The sequence below is a fragment of the Myodes glareolus genome, chromosome 6 (assembly GCF_982192425.1).
Source record: "Myodes glareolus chromosome 6, mMyoGla1.1, whole genome shotgun sequence".
NCBI lineage: Eukaryota > Metazoa > Chordata > Mammalia > Rodentia > Cricetidae > Myodes > Myodes glareolus.
The window spans coordinates 43,558,969-43,584,929 of NC_142031.1; the positions used below are offsets into that span (position 1 = coordinate 43,558,969).

Genomic DNA, 25,961 nt, shown 5'->3' on the forward strand with positions numbered 1-25,961 from the left:
ATAAATATGAAATTCATTTACTTAAATGTATGTTTAATTTTCAATGATATTCCTCTCTCAATGCTAAAATCTCAGTGTCAGTTAACTACTTTACTTTGGATACCAAGCACTTGATGTTTTGTAATTCCTTGATAAATGAAGCACATTTTTGACAGATTATCTCCATGCAAAGATTAGACTGACCTGGAATTTGTACCCTAGGCTGACCTCAAATTCAGAGTTCTGCTCTTTATGTCTCTCCAGTTCTGGGATTACAGACATAAATCTCTACTAATTGCCATAATAGTTTACTTATTCATTTTTCTGTTTCTTACACTTTACACAAAATACTGGGCTTGTAATTTATTTCTTATATGCACTTTCAGGGATGACATGTCTAAATCCAGTCATGGTATTGATTTCTGTTATTGATATAGATTTTTATTCATACTCAAACATTATTGTTTTAGGATGGCAACCATCTCTGATGTTGTGGTCTATTGGTTTCTGAAAAATTAATACTTGACGTAGCATGGTTTTACCCCTTGCTACAGAGGTTTTTGCTTCTTTTCTATGTCAATAGGACCATTTTACTCAGTTTTAGTACTGTTAAAGATTACTCCAGAATATGAGTTTTTGGAAAGAAATTTTTGGCAGTGTTGATCTACAGCCGTAACTACTTGAAAAAATCTAGTTTGTTTAGTTCCACTCCCTTTTTCCCAAATTCAGTATCCTCTTTAAGTTCCCTGAAATTTTATGAAGGATACTTTTTAGTTTCTGCTGAGTTTGCCTTTGCTTTGAGATTAAAGCTCTCATTCCAATCTTAAATTAATGTTCCCCAGAATTTTCACAGAGTGAATTCTGAGCTGCTCTTTGAATCTCTGTTCCTTGTGTAGCTAAGAAACTGGAGTTCGTTGTTCATTGTCTTCAGTATAAGAGTAAATTTAAAGATGTGAGATAATAAACAAATTTAGCCTCAATGCACACTCTCTCTACCTTTCCTATTCTCCTCTGTCCACTCCTCCTTTATTCTACTTTATATTTTCTTACTCTAGTTTTCTTTTGCTGTTGTGAATTTTTAATTTATTTTATTATATACCTAGTACTGTTAATATGAGATAAATTTCCAAACATTGCTGCAAAAGCAAACTGACTTAAATATGTAAGGTATTTTAGCCTAAAGTTGATATTAGAATACCTCATTGATTTCTGTCTGTGAGAGCAGTACGTTGATCTCGTTCAGGAATTGCTCACACTACCCATGACTGTATTTTTGCCTGCTGATTGACACCAGTCATTCGAACACACTGTCTAGACATTTATTTATGTATCTGATTACTGCTTTGCATGAGAAACTCCAGCCCAGCCCAGCTGCTCAGAATGTATAAAGCAAGCCTTTTTGCTGAGAACTGAGCTACATCAGACAGGCAGGGGAAACAATATGGAGTCACAGACTCAAATTCTTATGTCTCTGCTGCTCTGGGTCTCTGGTGAGAAACTTAAATGTATTATAATCTTTTTGGAGTCATCTCTTTGTATAAAAGAAATTTACAATGTGTGCTAGGACACTATTTCTTACACCACTGTAAAAGATATACACTCTGGCAATATGACATTATGAGGCTATAAAATGACAAATTTCACCTGTATTAAATTTTGTGTGTTTTTTATTACTTATGACCATTTGTTTTCCTGATTGCAGGTGCCTGTGCAGATATCACAATGACCCAGTCTCCATCTTCCTTGACTGTGTCAGTAGGAGAGAAGATCACTATCAGCTGTAGGGCCAGTCAGAGTCTTTACAGCAGTAACTCCAAGAAGAACCACTTGAACTGGTACCAGCAAAAACCAGGGCAGTCTCCTAAACTACTAATCTACCATGCATCCACTCGGGACAATGGGGTCCCTGATCGCTACATAGGCAGTGGATCTGGGACAGATTTCACTCTCACCATCAACAGTGTCCAGGCTGAAGACCTGGCAGATTATTACTGTATGCAATTTAATTATTTTCCTCTCACAGTGCTTCAGCCTCCAACAAAAACCTCTCCTGAGAGCCTCACCATCTGCCTTCATCATGCATAGCCCTGGTCTTTTACACTTCCCCCTTCTGCCTTAGAGTCAGTGTACCTGAAACTCTGCTGAAAAAGTTTGCAGAGCTCAGCAAATTGTAGTGGGTTCAATGTCTCTTTTGTATTTTGGTATGAAAGTTTTATACAAAACTGCAAAGGAGAACTAAGTTACCACAAGCTTTGTTTCTTGAAAATATGAGGTGTTTAGTTTTTTACCCTTCTGGGGTTCTGGTGTCAATCGGAAGACTCTATGGGCTGAAGTGATGATGACTCCAAGTTGTATTTCATTTTGGAAGATCTAGAGAAATGTGTTCCCAAAATTAATGGATTCTAGAGAGCGTCTTACTTCCTTACTGGCATCCATTTCTTCTGTTTTTTCATTAACTTTTTATTGTATTCTAATCATTTAAGTAACTTTCTCTGTGACCATGAGATTATACATTTGTGTTTCAGTATGTAAGTGTGTGCATATTTCTAGGTGTACATCTGACATGGTATAGAAATGGAGGTTACAGGACAGCCTGGACTTGATCTTGTCTTTGTCATTTGGGTTCTGGGACTCAAATTGAGGTTTGATATCAGGCTTTCTGTGAAGTGTCTTTGACATGTCTTGCTGCCCGTTAAAATCTTTTATTGATTTAAATTCACTGTACACAATTTTCTTAAAAGCAAGGTTTTTCCAGTATATCATATATTTTGAACATATATACTTAACCTTCCCCATTTCTCCTTCCCTTTCATGCAATTTTTTCTTCCAGAGTATCATCTAATTTTATCTCTCTGTCTCTCATATTATATCCACTCCCATACCCACACACCCATTCCCACACACCCATACTCACACATCCATGCCCATACACCCACACCCACATACACAATTATGTATGTACACTTATAAACATAAGTACACATATATCCACATATATCCACATACACACACATTTGAATACACACATACATTCACACACAAAAGCATAATCAAACTCATGCAGAAATATATATGTATATATATATATATATATATATATATATATATATATACAAAGTCTTCACAGATTCTAAAATATGTATATTCTAAGTATGTAAAGGAAGGAATTTGTGGAATTTGTTGCCTTTGTTTTTGGGATCATATCTCCTTCTGTAGACTCTGAATCTTTCTCACAATTTTGAGAAAGAAGACACCTTTCTGCTCTCTAATTAATTAAATTAAGCATCTCATCCTAACACCGTGTTTCTGCCTTCATTAACTACCATTTTCCTATGTGCTATGTCTGTCTCTTCATTTAGAGACAGTCCTTTATAATCCATGAAAAATACTCCTATCCCCTTTCCAGGGTTGCAATCCCCTTCTCACACTTCCTCTATATTCTGCCTTTTCTCTTATTCCTTGCCCTCTGCCATCTGGGAAAAAAGAAACATATGCTTTGTGCAGAGAACTTATCTTTGGATCCTTAGCCTATACTTTTCCTTTCACACAGAACAAAGAAATCTCCATAAGTCTCAATAAAATGGAGGAAAGTATATCCTGTATGAAGACTGAAATTGCAAATAACACAGCTGAAACATCATTGGTTAAAAAATATACAATGGTTATAATGTCAAAGAATTCTAGCATATGATGTAGATACCAATACTAAGAAGTATAAGATATAGAAGAGCTGAAAAATCTAAAGACATAGAGATTATATTGAATAAAGTAATAATAGAAAAAATTATATTTAGAAAAAATGAGAAATGAAAAAAGGAATTTAGCTACCCAGATAGAGATCACTGGGGAGTAATCTCTCCATGTCATAGATTGTGATTATTGTGTAAAAAAAAACTACAAAATAAAGAATACACATCAAAACATGTAATGGAAAGGTGCTAAGTCAACTTCAAAGACAAACAATTGAGAATGACACCTGAACTCTCATTCAAAACCTTAAAGACTGGAAACGCATGGAACAATCTATTTCACAAATATACAGGAATATTTGAGCTAAGTTCAGGCAAATTGTATTTTAAATTGAGGAAGAAATAAGGATATCACAAGAAAATCACAAAGTATGGCAATTCAAGACCATGAAAATAGCACTTTAGAAAATACAGCAGTAATACTATGTACATAGAAAAATAAAAATCATCTCATTCAGGAGAGCACAGAAAAATCATACTTTCAATTGGGGAACTAGATGAATGATTATTATCAGGAAAAGAGATATCAGCATGTCCAACAATATAAGCCAGGAAGACCAATGTAGTTGAGGGGTAGGGTAGAGGAAGATAAATCAACAATCTCTTACATTAAGACTCCTCAACAAAATTATAGAAATTAATAAATATTTATTAATAACCTAATATGATCCCGTTTCTCAAGAAGGACACACAAATTTTTAGACTAGATTGAAAATATATACAACTCTTTCATTCAACCACAACTACATTTTAACTATACACATGTGCTCAGAGTCAAATGTTGGAAGTAAATCTACTGAGAGAATAGGAGTCCAAAACCAAGCTGGCAGAATTATGCTTGTAGCACAAATTCCAAATGGTCTTAATTAATAAAACTTGGAGTCAGCTAACAGGGAAGAAAGGTGAAGGGTCAGAGAAGCAGAATGGCCAACCACTAGAGTTCTTACCTCTACCAATGATCAGATCAAAGGGGTGATCCTGTCTTCAGACTACCTCTTCAGAATGTATTCTCAGACTGACTGTTCAGATTGAATTCCTGAGTTCCTGTCTCCTCTCTTTGTATTCCTCTCTGTGCCAAGCAATATCACTCCTGTCTCTACCTCCCTAGTGTTCAGATTAAAGGCATGTGATACTAAGTTCTGGGATCACTTTTGTGTGATCTGTTTTTCTTTTAGACTGAATCAATTTTGTATAGCCATGGGTGGCCTTGTATTAACAGAAATCTGTCTGCCTCTGTGTTCCCAAAAGCTGGAATTAAAGTTGTAAGCCACCACTGTCTAGCTTCTGTGGTTAACAATTGTGACTAATTCTGCACTCTGATATTCAGACAAGCTTTATTTGTTAATGCACACAAAATATCACCTCATATGATGGAAACTATTACATTGGAATCTGAACAGTATTGAATCAATGGGCCAAGACATCCATAAAGAAAATGAGTCACCAAAAGTATATAACAGTTTCAAATGTGTACACATTGACTTTGGACTACAGTGTTATAAGTCAAACCTAGACTAGGAGTGATGGAGCATGTTATCAAACTGGACACTCTGAATGTGACTGTCAATGAGGCCTGACTGAGAAGTCAAGGACAATGGCACTGGGTTTCGATTCTACTGCATGGACCGATATTGTGGGAGCCTGGTCTGTTTAGATGCTCACCTTTATATACCTGGATGGAGGGGGGAAGACCTTGGACTTCCTGTGGGGCAGAGAACCCTGACTGCTCTTAGGATTAGAGAGGGAGGGAGTTGTGGGAAGGAGGAGGGAAAAGGGAGGCGGGGAGGAGGTGGAAATTTTTAACAAATAAATAAATAGTTAGATAAATATATAGATAGATACCCAAACCCAAAATACTAGCTCCAATTCAACACAAAGTGCTTCAGAAGCAGAAATCCTGTCATCATCTTGGTAAGTATAGAACACTCATTTAAACTCAGGATAAATCCCATAATAAGCCAGCAGTAGAAGAATGTTTCCTGAATATAGTTAAGAATATAGAACACAGCAACTGGCATGTGCAGCCTTGTATGTTAGAAAAATGAAGAATACTTGGTTTCTATTGTCAGGACCGAGAGAGACAATGTTAACTATTCATTTTCTTTCAAAATTAGAGCATGTCATCAAGGAGACAGATTTTTTTTATTACACAGTATGCTGACCCTTAACCAGACCATCTTGATTGAAAACAACAAATAAATCTCCAAACAGTACACAGACAGCTGGTGGGTCACACTGTTCTTGAATGACATGGAGGGACAAGAGCAATGTGATGGTTTTTTTGAGAATGTCTTCACTGATATGAAACCCAAGTACTGGATGAGATGAATGTCTTCAACAACCTGAGAGTCTGCTTGGTGGGATAGTCTGCTTGGTGGGATGGATTATGTCGAGTTTCTCCTTGATGATGGATGAAGATATTAAGAAGGCTGTGAAGGAATTGAATAAACCTTGGATTAATAGGAATCCTACACACATGCAAAGGTCATGGCTGGCTAATTTCAGAAAGGTCTGCTGTCTTCAGTTCAAAATGAGAGAGTACATATGAGAGGCTTGTGCAACTGCATGTCCCTGAAGCATCTCCAGAGAGCTATGGAAGCTGTGTGGGTGTCAGGTCAAGAAACATAGATCTTGGTCCCTATCCATGGAACTGTATTACTGATCCAGAGTTCAGGGGCCTTTTAGAAACAGAGGTCATAGAGAATGAAGGAATGATAGATCTGGATAATTCTCAGACAGACTGTTTTTATTGTTTGTCTGTTGGACAGTGTAGTAATTCATTGACAAGCCAGTTAAAATGGGATAAAAAAACAGCAATGAAAGAAATTTGTAATAACACTGCAAAATAATTTAAAGCAAACACCAAAATTATGAATGAGAGAAATATAGTTAAACTAAGTAGGACAAAACAGAGCACCGATTCACAATTCTGAAATGAGAGAAGGGCACATGTCCAATCTCACTCTTAGTCAGAGAAATTCACAAACATGACTGAGAAAAAATGCAAAATGTCAAATGAGCACAATATATTCTTACTCTTAAAGACTCTCAGAATTCAGTCAGAAATTTCTTAGTCCTTAAAATTCTATCAGTAAAGGGCAGGATAAAAACCAAGAGCCCTATAAAAAGTCAACAGACAAAAGTCAGTAGATTTTCTGCATAAAAGTAAAAATCTTCCTAAGAAAGAAGTGAGGGGTGAATTGCATTCACAACTTCAAAACAAAATGCCTAGGAGCAAATTAAAAAAAAAAAACAAGATAAAGATCCATGCATGAAATCATTGGGATGTTAAATAATGAAGTTGTAGAAGACAGAGGATGGAAAACTCTTTAGATATTTAGACACTAATAGAGAATGTCTTGCAGGATGTGGTAACTGTGTGACACAAGAATTCAATCCACATCATTATTCTAGAGACACTGCTCAGAGAGTTGGAAAAACAGTGGTGAAAATCATTGCATTACCTTCCATGTAAATGAGTGTTGCAGTGCTCAGCTGTGCTATAACTTAAGCATCTCTTGGCTTGAATTACATTGAAAGTATGAAGCGTGGTGTGCCTCCCTGTTTCAATCACTAAAAGAAAAGGAGATAATGAGTTTAATATTTGCTCCTTTGGATTTTCTGCTCAATGGGAGTAAGGCCCTGTGTGCAGCTGTGGTGAGGCATTGGGATAGGAGTCTTTGAAGCAAAGCTAAGAACTTTGTGGAGAGGAAAGAGAGGGAGATCACTGTCACACAATTCTCCCAAGAACACAGAGTTAATGACCTCAAACCTTCCTAGGGGACCAGTAATTATACGTGTTTCACCAAAAAAAAAAAAAAAAAAAAACCACAACAACAGCAAAAACAACATCCTGGAGACTAAGGCTTTACCAAATGGGCCCTCTGGGTACAGTCAAGTTGCAGTGTACTTCTGTCCTTGATTGGAGAATACTGAGCTTCACTCGGTGTTTCAAGTTGAATGATATTCTTCAAAGATATCAAGATTTGAGACAGAACAGAAATATCTGACTTTTATTCACATTGTCAGTACCTCCAGTCCAGGTGACATAGAGAAGAGAAATGTTGATTATAAAAAAAGCCTCACTTCCTAGCTAAGTTGAGGTTTTTCTTAAGAGCTGTAGTCCTATGTGGAATGGATGGTATGCTGAGTGTCCACAGGGACACAAACCTAGCATCATTTGTAAAAGGAGCAGTGGGCCGCTTTCCGCTGCCCGCCTCCCAGCTAGCTTTACCCCTGAAATAATTACACGGAAACTGTATTCATTGAAACACTGCCTGGCCCATTATCTGTAGCATCTTATTGGCTAACTCTCTCATATTGATTCAACCCATTTCTAATAATCTGTATCTCACCACGAGGTGGTGGCTTACCGGGAAATATTCAGCATGTCTGACCTGGCGGCTAGCTGCATGGCTTCTGCCTCATTGCCTTCTTCCTCCCAGCATTCTGTTCTGTCTACTCTGCCTATCTAGGATGTTGTCCTATCAAAAGCCAAGGCAGTTTCTTTATTTACCAATGAAAGTAACACATAGACAGTTAACCCTCCTCCATCAATCATTATCTGCTTTGTGTTTCATAGTTGGAACATTGTCAAGGTATTTGTGACTCTGCCCACGGGAGAAGCTGGGATTCCTATGCTGGATGCTGATTGACAGGAACTGCGAAGTCTGAGGATGTGTTACTGGTTACAGGGTAAAATGTGCCTCCACTGTCATCAGTGTTCTTGAACTTAGCCATTCTGATTGGTGTAAGATGGTATATCAGAGTCATTTTGATTTGTGATTCCCTGATGACTAAAGATGTTGAGCATTTACTTAAGTGTCTTATGGCCATTTGAGATTCTTCTGTTGAGAATTGTCTTCTTAGATGTGTACCCCATTTTTTCAGTGAATTATTTGATAGTTTGATGTCTAGTTTCTCAACTTCTTTATATATTTCAGAGAGCAGCCCTCTGTCAGATGTGGAGTTGATGGAATATTTTCCCATTTTTAGGCAACCGTTTTGTCTTTTTGACTGTTGCCATGTCTTTAAAGAAGTTTCTCAGTTTCTGGATGTTCGATTTATTAATTGTTGCTTTCAGTGACTGTGCTACTGGTTTTATATTTAGGAGATGTTCCCTGCGCCAGTGCATTAAAGAGTACTTTTTACTTTCTCTTCTATGAGTTTCCATGTGGTGGATTTATATTGAGGTCTTTGATCTATTTGGAATTGAATTTTGTACATTTGGATAAATATAGGTCTATATTCATTCTTCTACATGTTGACATCCTTTTATGCTAGTACAATTTGCTAGAGATGCTTTCTTTTTTTCCATTTTATATTTTTAGCTTCTTTGTCAAAAATCAGGCATTCATAGTTGTGTGGGTTAATATTCAGGTCTTTTATTTGATTTCATTGGTCCACCTGTTTCTATTTATGCCAATACCAATCTTTTTTCTATTATTTCTCTATAATAGAGCTTTAAGTTAGGTATGGTGATGCCTCCAGATGTTCCTTTATTGTTCAGTATTTTATTGGCTATCCTGGGTTTTTTGTTTCTCCGTATAAAATTTGTCATTGTTATTTCAAGGTATGTTAATAACTATTCTATGATATTAATGGAGATTGCATTGAATCTGTAGTTTGCTTTTGGTAGGATTGCCTTTTTGATTATGTTGATCCTACCTATCTAAGAACATGGGAGAGCTTTCCATTTTCTGATATCCTTTTCAATTTCATTCTTCAAAGTCTTAATGTTCTTGTCGTACAGGTATTTAACTTTTTTTTAGAGGTAACCCAATATATTTTGTGTTGTTGTGGATATTGTGAAGGATGATACTTCTCTGATTTATTTTCTGTCCATTTATCATTTGTACATTGGAGGGCTACTGATTTTTTTGAAATAATATTATATCCTCTCATATTACTGAAGTTATAAATTGGCTTTGTGGAGCCAATTCTCTATGGAGAGATATTTTGTTCAGTCTTGGCATGGGGGCAGGAAGGGCCTTGATCCTCTCTCAATGACTTGATGGCACAGACTTAGTTGATTTCCCAGAGGAGTCTTTACTTTCATGAAGCAGCAGATGGGGGTAGGTTTAGGGGAGCAGATGAAAAGAAGGAGTGGGAGCAGGGATTGATATTTAAAATATAAAAAAAGTTTTAAAAAAATAATGGATTTAAAGATAGGAGATAAACAAATTTAGCCTTAATACTCATGTTCTCACTTCTTTTTCTCTTTACCTTTCTCCACTCTGCCTTTATTTCCTTGCATGTTTTCTTACCCTTACTTTCTTTTTCTTTTTTTGCAGAACTCCTTTTTTTATTAATTTATAAAAGTTTCCACTTCCGCCCCTCCTCCCAGTCCCCTCCACTCCCCCCACTCCCTCTCCTCCCCCCTCTCCAGCCCTAAGAGCAGTCAGGGTTTCCTGCCCTGTGGGTAGTTCAAGTTCCCCCCCCTCCAGGTCTAGGAAGGTTAGCATCCAAACAAGACTAGAATCCCAAAAATCCAGTACATGCAGAGGAAACAAGTCCCAGTGCCATTATCAGTGGTTTCTCAGACAGTCCACATGCTAGCCACATTCAGAGAAGATGGCTACATTCAGAGAATCCGATTTGATCACGTGCTCGTTCAGTCCCAGTCCAGCTGGCCTTGGTGAACTCTCATTAGATCAGTCCCCTTGTATCAGTAGGTGAACACACTCCTCACGGTCCTGCCTTTCTTGTTCATGTTCTCCCTCCTTCTGCTCCTCATTTGGATCTTGGGGGCTCAGTTCAGTGCTCCAATGTGGGTCTCTGTCTCAACCTCCATCCATCGTCGGGTGAAGGTTCCCTCTGATCCTGACTTCCTTGCTCACGTTCTCCCTCCTTCTACTTCTCATTTGGACCTAGGGAATTAAGTCCAGTGTTCCAATGTGGGTCTCTGTCTCTATCTCCATCCATCGCCAGATGAAGGTTCTAAGGTGATATGCAAAATATTCGTCAGTATGGGCTAAGGCCAGTTCAGGCACCCTCTCCTCTGCTGTCCAGGAAACAATCTGGGGATCTCTCCTTGGACCTGGGAACCCCTCTAGAATCAAGTCTCTTGTAAACTCTAAAATGGCTCCCTTAGTTGAGATATATGCTTCCCTGCTCCCATATCCATCCTTCCTCCCTCCCCCATCCCAATCCCTCAAACTTTCCCCAATCCTACCCTACTCCCTTCTCTCTAACCCTCTCCCCTTCCTTAGTTTCTTTTGCTGTGAATTTTTGAGCATATCATATCAATTCCATAGTACAATTTATCTGAGAAAGCTTTGTTAACATTGCTGCAAAATCAAGCTGATTTAAATATGTCTTGGACTTCATCCCAAAGATGTTATTAGAGTACCTAATAGATTTCTGCTTGAGAGCAGTAAACTATATCAGTGATTGCTCACACTGCCCATGATGTTATTTTGTATTGAGTGGCACTTGCCATTCACACACACTGCCCAAAGATTTCATTATGTATTTACTGACTGTTTTGCATGGGCCCCTCCAGCCCAGTCCTGTTGATCAGAATTTATAAACCAAGACTTTTCAGTGAGAACGTGGGTGTGTCAGAGAGGCAGGCAGAGCAATATGAAGTCACAGACCCAGGTCCTCATGTGCCTGTTCCTCTGGGTGTCTGGTGACAAATTTATATGTTTGGAGTCACTTCTTTTATACAAGAATTTTACAATGTATGCAAGAAATACACTCTTGAATATGACAATATAAGGTTATGAAATGACAAGTTTTAAGTGTTATCATTTCTGTGCATGCATGTTATTCCTGTTTGCAGTTGCCAGTGCAGATATCGTGATGACCCAGTCTCCATCCTCCATGGCTGTCATCAGGAGAGAAGGTCACTATCAGCTGCAAGTACAGTCAGAATCTTTTATCTGGTAAAACTAACTACTTGGCTTGGTACCAGCAGAAACCAGGACAGTCTCCAAAACTACTGATCTACTATGCATACACTCGGTTCACTGGGGTTTCTGAACGCTTCACAGGCAGTAGGTCTGAGACAGATTTCATTCTCACCATCAGCAGTGTCCAGACTGAAGACCTGGAAGAGTATTATTGTCAGCAGCATCTTGGTACTCCTCCCACAGTACTTCAGCCTCCAACAAAAACCTCCCTGAGAAGAGTCTCACCAGCTGCCTGCATCACACAGCCCTGGACCTGCAAATGTCCCCCTGCTGCCTGAGACTGGTGTGTTAAAACAGTAGCTAAAAGTCTAAAGAGCCCAGCAAAAATAATGGGTTCAATGTCTCTTATATATTTACGTATGAAAAAATAACTTTAAATAAAAATGTAAATAAGAACTCAGTATTATCTTTCTATTCCTTCTGTAACACATTAACACAAGCTCTTTTGTCTGAATATGAGGAATTTATTTTTACAGTTCTGAACATTCTGTATCTAATATATAAGACTCCATGTGACTAAGTAATGACAAATGCAAAGGTGGAGGCTCGAGGAAAAATATTTCAGCTGTTTTATTGAATTCTGTGGTGCTTTCTTATTTCCTTACTGGTGTCCATTTCTTCTGTTTCTTTTTCTTTCTGTTTCCATAAATTATTTTACCTTTTTATATTTTGATAAATTAGGTAGTCTTTTCTGTGTCATTGTGAGTATGCATTTGTTTGTGTGTATATGTGGGCATGATTCTAGGTACACTTTGACATGGCATAGTTGTGGACTTCAGAGGACACTTGCACATGATTGTTTCTGTGTCATTTGGGTCTGGGGATCAAAGTAGGGTATGACATAAGGCTTGGTTGCAAGTGTCTTTGACATCTGACGGATCTTTCTGCTCCTTGAAATCTCTAATAGAAATGAATTAATTGTACTCAATATTCTTTTAATTTTAACATAATTTCAAAATGATCTTTCCTCATTTTTCATACCTATCCCAGTTATCACAATCTCCCTCCTCCTGCTCCCCCACAATCACAGTCCCCCACCCCCCCCACCCACACCTCAGAGAATGTAAGGGTTTCCTCGGGGAGTCAACATAGTTTGACACATCACTTTGAGGCAGGACCAAGGCCTTCTACCATATATTTAGGCTGAGCAAATTATGCCTCCAAAAAGAATGGACTCCAGAAAACCAGTTCAAGCAATAAGGATAAGTTCTTATCCCACTGCTAGTGTCCCCACAGACTGTCCAAGCCACACAAAGGTCACCAATATATGGAGGACATAGTTTGATCCCATACAGGTTCCCCTACTATCAGTCCAGAGTCAGTGAGCTCCCACTAGCTCAGATCAGCTATTTCTGTGGGTATGACCATAATAGTCTTGACTTCTTACTGATATAACCATTTTTCTCTCTTTGACAGGTCTCTGTCATCTTGGTCCAGTACTTAGCTGTGGCTCTCTGCATCTACTTACATTAGTTGATAAGTGAAGGTTTTGTGATGCTGAAATCTGACTTCAGGGGCAGACCAGTTTAGGCAATCTCTCCACTCTTGCTTAAGGGCATAGCTGGTGTTATCCTTTTGGATTCCTAGGAATTTCACTGCTGCCAAGTTTCATGATAGCTCCATAATGGCTCCCACCATCAAGATATGTGGTATGGGAGGTTGTTCTGCCTATGTGTTGCCTTTCTTCAATAATAAGTAAGAGTTTGGCCTGCCTCTTTTTTTTCTCTTGGTGTCTGCTTCAGTTGAGAATGTTTACCAGGCACAGCCTGCCTTTAAATGACAACTGGGGATTTGTGTCAATATATAGAATATTTACTGCTCATATTCAACCAATTAAAAGAGTTATAGCTTTGAAGAGATTAAGTTGTATACACAAACCAGATTCTTTGCCAGGTGTGTGCATGTGTTGGAAGGAGGGCTGCTTGTTTGTCCCAGCCGCCCAGCTAGCTTAGACCCAAAATAATCACACAGAAATTTTATTAATTAAAAGAATGCTTTGTCTGTTAGCCCTACTTTCCTATTAATTCAAGCTTACATATTAATTTAACTCATCACCATTAATCTGTGCATCACCATGAGGTTGTGACATATCAGCAAAGTTTCAGCACATCTCTCTCCGGTGTCTTCATGGCTTCTCTCTAACTCTGCCCTTCTTCCCTCTAGCATTCAGCTTAGTTTTTCCCACCTAGGTAGGTTCTGCCCTACTATAGGTCCAAAGCAGTTTCTTTATTCTTTAATGGTAATTACAGCATTCTGAGAGAAATCCCACATTATATATTATCAAAATTCTGGTACTCTGCTGCTTTCCTGTTTTAGGCTTTAACTCTGAGACAATTTTCATCTATTTGAAGCCAAAAAAATTACTGAAGATTATTTCAACAACTTCTGGTTATGTTTTTTTTTACTGATCAAATGCCACAAGTTTTTAAATGTTTAAATTACTGACTAAAGAGATTTAGGCATAAATCTTGGTTTTCTATATCATAAAACTCCCCTCAAAAAAACTTCTCAATGTGGAAAACAACTTTCAGTTGTTAATCAAAATAAAATTTTTCAAACAGATTATATAAAACTATGAACACTCTGAAGATTTTTAAGTAAATTCCAAAATGCCTTGAAAGTGTTGTAAATGCTTTCAGGTGACAGGGTCATTTTAAGCCAGTACAACTGAAGTAAAAATGGTAGCAGTTATTTTACTTAGGAAATACGGCAGAAGTCTGGCATTGGATCTTTAAAAACACAGTTGTTATTACTTTGAGTTAAAAAAATGGCAAATACCAGAATAGCTGAAGTTCCTTTAAATGTGTGCATTCATATATGCATTTATTCACATACAGAACATGTTTAAGGCACAGACATAGCTTACTCAGTGTGAAGAGAAGAAAATTGTCTAATAGAAACTAATGTTCTGGAGCAGATACAACCATCATGTAAGCTGCCATGTAATAAGACATGACAGCTCTTCACTGACAGCAGATGGAATTTCCCTTTGAGATTTTGTGTTTGTTTGTTTTTAGGTTTTTTTTTCTGTTGCTGAAATCTTTCCATCCAAAAGAGTTGGTACTTTCTGTCAGTATTTCAATGTTATGTATCATGTAAAAACTGTATCAAAATTAAAACAAATAAAAACATTAAAATCATGACATAAACATCTCTTTAGCTAAGGGAAGCTGATTCCATAGGTAGTTGAGAGGGAAGTTGGATGAGAAGGAAAAAGATAAAACAGAGTAACATTGAAGTTTCCCTAAGGAATGCTATCACTTCATCTTTAGCTCAACTCTTTTGTTCTCTTTCTTACTACCACAGAGTCAGAAGGCCCCTCTTCCTCAGAAAAGTGGTTCAGAATATCCTGAGAAATAGCATGCTTGAGTCGGAAGTTGGAGGACTTAAACCATATTGTAAAGTTACTGGGAGCTGATGAATGGCTTTCTATTGGTTGTTTGTGTTATTTTATGCTGTGATCTAGGCATCTGGAGTTAGGATGACTTAGGTGATTCTGGATATTGACATCTGCTCTTCTCTTTCTTGGGTGGTTGTTCTAATATTTCGTTTCTGTGCCTTGCTAGATCATAGGAAAGAACAAGGCTATAGGTTGCCTGCTAGAGGATATTGTCACTGCTCTGGGACCAAAGTACTCATTGAAAAGAATGTTTTCAACAACCCAGAAGTCTACCTAGTGGGTAATATGTATGACAAAATTTAATAAAAGGGATGATGAGGAAGGCAATGAAGGAGCTGTATTATCCTTTGCTTAATAGGCAGCTGATGTATTCACAGGTGTCCTGGGTGACTAAATGCTGTTTCCATTTCAAAATGGGAGAGTGCACAAAAGAACCTTCTGCAACTTCATGACCCTGAAGCATATTATGAGATCTAAGGGAGTTTTGTGGGCAATGGCTCAGAAAACATAATCTAGGACCCGGGATCTGTATTACTGATCCAGAGACCAGAGTCTTGTAACAGAACAGATATTAGAGGATGAGAGAATGACAGATCTGGACAATTCTGAACCAGACTGTGTTTACTGTCTGCTAGACAGTTCTGTAGTTGATTGACAAGCCAATTTAAAATAGGATTAAAATAATAGCAATGAAACAAAGATGGGTTTCTGAAAGAAATTTATAAATACACAGAAAAAGTACTTAAAACAAAAATCAATATTATAAATGATAAAAAATCCTTATATTAAGTGGAGAAATGCAGAGCACTGCTTCACAATTCTGAAATGAGAAAAGTGCACATGCCTACCCTCCAATTTTTATTCAATATAGTTTTTAAAACTCAGTCATAGAAAAGAGGAAAAAGGGTAAAATAAAAGGATATAAATATTAAACTAAGAATCCAAATTACAACCGAACAGTGGTGACACATTCCTTTAATCACAGCACTCAGGAGGCAGAGGCAGTTGGATCTCTTTGGATTCAAGGTTAGCCTGGTATACAAAAGGTAGTTACAAAACAGGTTCCAAAGCTACAGAGAAACACAGACTCAAAAACCAAAAATAAACGAATGAATGAATAAATAAATAGATTGATAAATAAATAAAAGGTTTTTTTTTTATCAAGTTAAAACAGTATGGTCTTATACTTAAAAAAAAACTCCCAAAGCTCAACCAGAAAACTAGTAGACCTGAAGTTGATTTCAACAAAGATCGGGATATAAACAAAGAGCATTATATTCAGTGGATTTTCTGTATAACATTAACAAACATACTAAGAAAGAATTCAGGAGTAAATTCCATTTTTAACTTCAAAACAAAATGCGTAGAAAACAGTTCAATCAAGGATGTTAAAGATCCCTACATGAGATACCATCTTACACATGTCAGAATAGCTAAAGTCAAAAACACCAATGATAGCCTAAGCTGGAGAGGATGTGAAATGAGGGGAACACTCATCCATTGTTGGTGGGAATGCAAACTTGTGCAGCCACTGTGGAAATCAGTGTGGCGGTTTCTCAGGAAACTGGGAGTCAACCTCCCTCAGGACCCAGCAATTCCACTCTTGGGAATATACCCAAGAGATGCCCTATCATACTACAAAAGCATTTGTTCAACTATGTTCATAGCAGTATTATTTGTAATAGCCAGAATCTGGAAACAACCTATATGCCCCTCAATAGAAAAATGGATAAAGAAAGTGTGGAATATATACATATTAGAGTACTACTCAGCGGTAAAAAAACAATGACATCTTGAATTTTTAATGCAAATGGATGGAAATAGAAAACACTATCCTGAGTGAGGTAACCCAGACCCAAAAAGATGAATATAGTATGTACTCACTCATTAGTGGATTCTAGTCATAAATAAAGGACATTGAGCCTATAATTCATGATCCTAGAGAAGCTAAATAGGATGGTGAACCCAAAGAAAAACATGTAGTTATCCTCCTGGATAGTGGAAGCAGATAAGATTGCCAGGCAAAAATTGGGAGCTTGGGGATGGAGGTGGGTTTTGGTTAGGGAAAATGGGGAGAGAGAAGTGAGAAGAGGAGGATGGGGAGAGCTTGGGGGAATGGGATGGTTGGGATGGAGTAAGGTTCGATATGAAAGCAGGGAAGAAGATATCTTAATTAAGGGAGCCATTTTAGGGTTGGTAAGAGACTTGACTCTAGAGGGGATCCCAGGTGTCCAAGGAGATGACCCCAGCTTGTTTCTTGAGCAGCTGATGAGAGGATGCCTGAACTGGCCCTGTCCTATAGCCACCCCGATGAATATCTTGCATATTACCATTGAACCTTCATCCGGTGATGGATGGAGATAGAGACAGAGACCCACCCGAATCTCTCAATTTTTGCCTGGCAATCTTGTCTACTTCCAATATCCAGGAGGATAACTATATGCTTTCCTTTGGGTTTCACTTTCTTATGTAGCTTCTCTAGGATCATGAATTATAGGCTCAATGTCCATTAATTATGGCTAGAATCCACTTATGAGTGAGTACATACCATATTCCTCTTTTTGGGTCTGGGTTACCTCACTCAGGATAGTGTTTTTTATTTCCATCCATTTGCACGTAAAATTCAAGATGTCATTGTCGTTTACTGCTGAGTAGTACTCTAATGTGTATATATTCCACACTTTCTTTATCCATTCTTCCATTGGGAAGCTTTGGAGAGGGCGCCTAAACTGGTCCTAACCTATACCACACTGATGAATATCTTGAATATCACCATAGAACATTCATCTAGCAATGGAAGGAGATAGAGACAGAGACCCACATTGTAGCACTGGACTGAGTTCCCAAGGTCCAAATGAGGAGCAGAAGGAGGGAGAACATGAGCAGGGAAGTCAGGACTGTTAGCAGTGCGCCCACCCACTGAGACGGTGGGGCTGATCTAATGGGAGCTCAACAAGGCCAGCTGGACTGGGACTGATGGAGCATGTGATCAAACCCTACTCTCTGAACGTGGCTGACAAGGAAGGCTGACTGAGAAGCCAAGGACAATGGTACTGGGTTTTGATTCTGCTGCATGTATTGGCTATGTAGGAGCCTAGTCTGTTTGGATGCTCACCTTCGTAAACCTGGATGGAAGGGCGAGGACCTTTGACTTTCCACAGGGCAGGGAACCTTGAGTGTTCTTTGGATACGGTGGGAGGGGGAAATGGGAAGGGGAAGAGAAATAAGAGGAGGGGAGGAGGGGGAAATTTTTAACTAAAATAAATAAATAAATAAATAAATAAATAAATAAATAAAAAATCTCACTGTACGACCAGTAAATTTGTTGATACAATTTTTTCACAAAGTTTTGCATGATTACTGTTACTTTGCAAATATGCTGACTTAATTACTCATGCTAGGATTCGAATACTGATCCAATTTGTCCAATTGCTGTCAGATTTACTGGTGAATATGCCATAAGGAAATCATCAATGTTATAGAAGTTCTCAAGATTACTACTATTCAGCCTGGACCATAAGATGTTGGTTGAACTCTATCCCCAAACCCAGAAAAATAACTATTATAAACAAAGAGTCTTTTCTGAAACAAATGCATATATTTAACCAAAGAGAAAAAATAATACCCAAAGTGATTCATATTTATTATAACTAATTAAATTTTCTTGCACATTTATACCTTTTTACAGTCCATTCATCTGCTGCTAGACACTGGGTTGATTTAAATTCTTACTGTTGTGAATAGTGCAGCAATAAAGATGGGTGTGAAAGCATATCTATTTTAAGTTGATTTTCAATTTTTCTGGAAAATACATAGTAACTAAATCATATGGTATTTTCATGTTTTCTTGAGGCATCTCCATACTGAAGTTCACAGTAACTGTGTATCAGTTTGCAGTCCGTCTAGCAGCATATACTGCTTGCTCTTCCTTTTGTGTTTTTATCATCATTTATAGTCACTTTTATTATTTCCTTTTAATTCATCATGAAATGAAGTGATTTTTTTATGTGTTTGCTTGGGTTTCTGTTGGTGCCAAATTGGGAGATACTGCAATACACAGAAGATCATCTAGAAGTCACTAACTTCAGAAGAGCACAAGTTATTGATGTTCAGCAGCTTTCTTTACCTCCATTCTTACTATTTATTTGGAAGAGATTGTAAAATGTTTATTCTTTTCCTTCATATTACCATGCTAAAGATGGTGGAGCTGAAAGACCCATAAAATTTTGCCTGGATGAAGCTGTGTTTCCTATGGGGCACAGAGCTCACCTGTTTCTTGTTTTTCTATTGTTCTTCTCACACAATTTCAGGAAATTGTCTATGATATTCCAAAGATAAGTAACATATGGTAGCAGGATAGATCAGTAGAGTAGGGAGGGTTCCATTTTAGTCTTTATCACTCTTTGTTGAGATTGCATGACTTTTACACCTTATTAGATGACAAGATCCTCAGCCCCCATTATGCTGATTTTGAGGATGAAATATGACTTCCCTAGATGTTTATTTAGTGTGGAGTCTATGGAAGAAGGTCCTGTGTCCCGTATAATCAAGATAATCAACATCTGACTTTCTGGCTCCAAAACTGTGAACAAATTAATCTGTGTTGTTTTCACCCAGTGGGTTTGTAGTTAGTTCACATGTAATCACAGCCTAAGGATTCTAATGCACAAGGTTGGAAACTGGATTTATGGGAAAAGGAGTAACTAAACATTCTTTTTTCTACTATACATAAAAGATCATGAATATTGTGTCCTTTTATTCTCTGTGATCCCCCCTTACATACTGTGAAAATATATGTTTAATTGCAGGAGCATTTGGATTTGTAAGACCCAGTCTCTATGTGTTCTATTTGAATGATCAGCAGTAAATGGCATGAAACCACAGTCTGATCTCATTGCAGCTGTTACAAAGCAAAGCACAAAGTTGTGCAAAGATTGAGAGCATGGCACATCTTGTTAGACACTGACAGGAGCATTTATTCATCTGTCATATTTTTAGACACTGCCTGGAGCAGAGTTACTAATCTGTTTTAGTTTTGACCTTGAGATTGGGAATTTCATTAATTCACATGTTGCTTATCTCTCTTAAAATGGTGTTACAAATTTACAAAGAGATCAGGATACGCTTATCAGAAATAATTTTACATTTTGTATATGAAAAGTAGGTTTATAAAATTATATAATTAATGAAAATAAATGGGAAATACATGTTACTTAAATGTATATTTAATTTTCAATAATAATCTTGGCTTAAGGCTAAAATGTTAATGTCAGAAAACTACTTTTACTTAGAAAGCAAATGCCTAAATTACCTCATGGGCACTTGATTAATAACATGCATTTTGAAAGATTGTCTCCATGCACAGGTTAGATTGGCCTAGAACTTGTGCCCCAGGCTGATCTCAAATATATAATTCTCCTTATTATATCCCTCCAGGTCTAAGATTAAAGGTATGATTCTCACATCTTGACATAATGTTTTATATATTTTTCTGTTTCTTGTACTTTACACATAATATTGGCTTTATAATTTACTTCTTATATGTTCTTTCAGAATTCACCAACCTGAAGTCCATATATAATCTGTGAAATAAGGTATTGCTTCTGATTTTCATTCATACCCAAACATCTTTTTCTCTGTATAGCTTCAATATCTGGTGCCATGGTCTATTGATCTCTGTAAAGTTGTTGCTTGATTTAAGATGACAGTATTCTCTTCTGGAGAGGATTTTTATTGTTCACTATTTCAGGAAGACGACTTTCACCCTTTTACAATACTGCTAAATTGTAAATAATCATTGAAAATGCATTATGGATTAAACTCTCCTGGCAATTGCTGGGCTACAACAATGAATTTTGAAAAAAAATCATTTGTTTTCTTGTTCTTTTATTTCCCATAATTTATCCTCTTGTTTCAGTTCCCTAAATTGTGCAGATGACACTTGTTTGTTTCAGCAGGATGTACCACTGCTTGAGATTTTAGATTCTCTTTTCTCAATCTTAATGTTCTCCAGGATTTGTATGGAGTGAATTTTGGGCTTCACTTTTTTAAGTCTAGAACCTTGAGTGCAATGTTGATGGCACTGTTCATTGTCCTCTATTAAGTTTGGTTTTAAAAATAGAATAACTTGAACAAATTTAACATCCATTCTCTCTCTCTCTCTCTCTTTGCCTTTCTTCCTTCATTTCTTTCTTTTATTGAATTTTTTACTCTAAGTTCCTTTGGTTGTGATTTTTTTTAAATAATTTACCACTTCTATAGTATTGTTAATCTTAGATAGTTTTCCTAACATTCTGCAAAACAAACTGATTTAAGGAGTCACTTTGCAGCTCCCTTGAGGTAAACCTAAGAAGGGTACCGAATGGAGTCTCATTAAAACCGAGCTACACCTGAGCTTTGAGGGCCATTCCACAATTCCCCTTCGGCAGGCTGTCACCTGTAGAGCAACACGGAGTGACCAGAATCCTTTAACTTCCCTGGCATGGCAACCTTACCTTGTTTTAGATCTCAGCAGTATTCTTGTTTGTTTGCTTTGGAAAGGAGAAATCACAATAACTCTGCAGTTTTTGAGAACACCTTTAACCCAGCTTTCCTGTGACAGCTGTGGAAAGGGTTGCATAATTATTAAATTGTCAAAGACGTTAATTCAGCTTTCTTCATCTGCTGTCCCCATGCTCTTTCCACACCTGCTGCTCTGGACACCAGTAGCTGATTTCCTTTCACTCTTTCATAACTGTTTCTGATTTCTCGTTTGCTATATATGTGGTTCTCATCAGTACATGCCAATGTGAATGTCCGGGACCCAAGAAGATAATGGGATTTTATAAGAACCTAGGCATTTCATTTTCTTTATTCACAAGAGAAAGTGAATGCGGTGTCTCTTTTTATACTTTAAAATCAGTGCTGTCGCAGTGGATTTCTTTGTTGTATACATGTTTTATAATAAATTTACACTTTGTCTTCAAAAAAAAGTATTGTGGATTTTAAACTAAAGTTGTCATTAGAGTTCCTATGAGATTTCTGTTTAAGTGGTGTAAGATGACATCATTCAGTGATTGCTCACACTCCCCATGTTGTTATTTTTGCATGTTGATTGACACCAGCTAGTCACACACACTGCCCATGCATTTTCTTAGATATTTGCTAACTGCTTTGCATAGGCTCCTCCAACTCAGTCCAACCAATTTATAAACCAAGCCCTTTCAGTGAGAACTGACAGTCAGGGGGATCAACATGGTGTCACAAACCCAGTTTCTCCTGTCCCTGCTGCTCTGGGTGTCTGGTGAGAAATTCAAAAGTATTATAATCTTTTTAGAGTCACTTCTTTGGATATAAGATATTTACAATCTGTGCCATGTTAGAATTTGTCTTACACAATAATACTCTGACAATATGATATTACAAAGATATTGAATTTATTTTTTCATATTATGCATCATCATTTTTATTGCTGATTGCAGGTGCCTGTGCAGATATTGTGATGACTCAGTCTCCATCCTCCCTGGCTGTGTCAGCAGGAGAGAAGGTCACCCTCAGTTGCAAGTCCAGTCAGAGTCTTTTATACAGTGGCAATAACTACTTGACCTGGTATCAGCAGAAACCAGGGCAGGCTCCTAAACTACTGATATACTGGGCATCCACTCGGCACACTGGGGTCCCTGATCGCTTCACAGGCAGTGGATCTGAGACAGATTTCACTCTCACCATCAGCAATGTTCAGGCTGACGATCTGGCAGATTATTACTGTCAGCAGTTTCGCAGCTTTCCTCCCACAGTGCTTCAGCCTCCAACCAAAACCTCTCTGAGATTCTCACCAGCTGCTTTCCCCACACAGCCCTGGACTGCACACTTCCCCCTGCTGATTGAGACTATGTGTTCAAACAGTGGTGAAAAAGTTTGAAGAGCTCACCAAAAATAACAGGTTCAATCCCTCTTATGTCTTTAGATATGAAATAATTCTTAAATGAAAATGTAAAAAAGAATTCAATATCATCTTTCTATTCCTTCTGTATCACATTAACACACTTTAACTGAATTCTGTGATTTCTTATTTCCTTTCTGGTGTCCATTTCTTCTGTTTTTTTTCTTTTCCCTTTCCATAAATTATTTACTTTTTATTACATTTTAGTTAATTAAGTAGTCTTTTCTGTGTCCCTGTGAGTATACATTTGTTTGCCTGTGTGTATGTGTGGGTATGTTTCTAGGTACACATTTGACATGGCACAGTGTGGACATCAGAGAACTCTTGCACTATATTTATTGCTTGTCTTTGGGACTGGGGATCAAAGTCAGTTATAACATCAGGCTTGTTGGCATGTGTCTTTGCTATCTGATGGACCTTTCTTCCCCTTAAAATCTTTAATTGAAGTAAATTTATTGTATTCAATTTTTATTATTTTATGTTTTAAATGATCTTTTTTCATTTCTCAGACCTATCCCAGTTCTTACTCTCTCATTCATCCTGCTCCCCTACAATCCCACCATCCACTTTTCATCCACTCCTTAGAGAAGGTAAGGCTTCCCATGGGAAGTTCACATAGTATGACACATCACATTCTGTTAGGACCAAGGCCTTTCCCCCTATTTTTAGGCTGAGCAAGGTATCCATCCAAAAAGAATGGGCTACAAAAAGCTAGTTCACTCACTAGGGATAAATCCTCATCCCACTGCTAGTATCCCCACAGACTGCCCAAACCACACAAAGGTCACCAATATGTGAAGGTCCTTATTTGTTTCTATGTAGGGTTCCCCTGCTATCAGTCCAGTGTCAGTGAGATCCCACTAACTCATAACAGCTGTTCCTGTGGAAATGCCCATTATGATCTTGACTCTTTTACAGATATTATCATTTTGCTTTCTTTGACTGGTGTCTGGAATCTTGGTACAGTACTTAGCTCTGGATCTATGTATCTGTTTTCATCAGTTGCTGGCTTAAGGTTTTGTGATGACAATAGTTGTTAAACTGACTGCAGGGACTGACGAGTATAGGCAACCTCTCCACTCTTGCTTAAGGTCTTAGCTGGGGCTATCCCTGTGGATATCTGGGATTTTCCCTGGTGTTATATTTCATGCTAGCCCCATAAAGGCTCCCACAATCAAGACATGTCTTTCCTTGTTCTCCCTCTCTGTCCTTCCCCAATCTTGACCAACCCTCTTCCTCATGTTCTCATCATTAGCCCCCTTATTCCTCCCTCTGTCTTCCATTAACCCCTGTCCCATGCTACCAATTTTTGAAGGAGCTCTTGCTATTTTACCTTCCAAGGGGGATATATGTACATCTCTCTTAGGGTTCTCCTTGTTACCTAGTTTCTTTGTGGTCATGGACTGTTTATCATTGCAGTATGTCCAATATCCACTTATGAGTGAATACATGCCATGTTTGTCTTTCTGGATCTGAGTTATCTGTCTCCGGATTTTTTTCTAGTTCCATCTACTTGCATGCAAATTTCTGGATATTTTTTTTCCACTGAGTAGGATTCCACTGTGAAAATGTACCACATTGTCTTTATACATTCTTTTTTTGAGCAGAAACTAGGTTGTTTACAGGTTCTAATCATTTTGAATAATTCTAATATGAAAACAGATGAGAAAATGTGCTGTGGTATGAGTGTGTCTCCTTTGGGTATATGGCCAAGAGTGGTATTGCAGGGTCTTGAGGTATTTTAATTCCTAATTTTCTGAGAAACAGCCATCATACCGATTTCTAAAGAGACTGTAAAAATTTGCATTCACACCTGCATTGCAATTGAGAAATGTTACTCTTGGTCCACACCCTCTACAACATGAGCTGTCATTGATGTTTTTGAGCTTAGCCATTCTGTGAGGTATAAGATTGTATCTCAGAGTCGTTTTCTTTTCATTTCCCTGATGGATAATGATATTGAGAATTTCCTTAAGTGTCTTTTGGCCATCTGCTATTATTCTGTTGAGAATTCTCTGTTTAGATATGCATCCCATTTGCTAATTGGATTATCTGGTATTTTTATGTCTGGTTTCTTGAGATCTGTATGATAGAGACTAATACTCTGTCTGATATGGAGTTGCTGTTGATTTGTCTTAATGACTTTTTTCTTTGCTTTATAAGATCTTCTCATATACAGGAAGTCCCATTTATTAATTGTTTTTCTCAGTGTCTGTGCTACTGTAGCTATATTTAGGAAGTGGTCTCCTTTGTCATGAATTTAAGGCTACTTCCCACTTCCTCTTTTAGGCACTTCAGTTGAGGTGTTTGATCTATTTGGACTTGATTTTGTGCATGTAGATAGATATGGATCTACTTGCATTCTGCTGCATGTTGCCATCCAGTTATGTCAGCACCATTTGTTGAGGATGCTTCTTTTTTCCATCATCGAATTTTAGCTTCTTTGCTAAGAATCAGGTGTTTATAGAGGTGTTAATTAATATCATGGACTTCAATTTGATTCTATTAGTCAAGCTGTTTCTCTTTATGCCAGTATCAAGTTGTTTTTATTGTTATAGCCCTATAATAAAGCTTGGAGTGAGAAATACTTTGCCTCTGGAAGTTCCTTTATCTGTACACAGTTTACCCTATTATAAGCAGGGTTTTAATCCCCAGTAAATCATATGTTTTTTACTCTACCCACAAAATTTCCCCATTTGTTCTTTCCTGTCCTGTTATCTCTTCTTCCTTTAGTTCCTCTTCTACATTTATCACTTAGTCTTTCATACATATACATTCACACATGCCTATACCTCCTGCCACTCATACCTACCTACATCCACAAACACATACACACATAGATATACATGTATACAGAGTACATTTACACATATTTGCACAAGACACACATGCACTCATACAGATATATTTAGAATCTGAAAAGGAGGGAAATGATGATATTTATTGCCTTTGATTCTGGGGCCACATCTCCCTCAGAAGTTTCTGTATCTGATTTT

At 37.6% G+C, this 25,961-nt stretch overlaps 1 pseudogene and 1 gene segment (V, D, J or C); both read left to right on the top strand.

Moving 5' to 3' along the window:
* Window positions 1-1,326: 1,326 nt before the first annotated feature.
* On the top strand, window positions 1,327-11,922 carry LOC148121762 (uncharacterized; annotated as a pseudogene).
* A 10,264-nt stretch (window positions 11,923-22,186) lies between these two features.
* LOC148121763 (immunoglobulin kappa variable 4-1-like) lies at window positions 22,187-22,959 on the top strand. The segment is given in 2 exon segments: window positions 22,187-22,326; window positions 22,505-22,959. Coding segments are annotated over 2 exon segments (489 nt in total).
* Window positions 22,960-25,961: the final 3,002 nt, after the last annotated feature.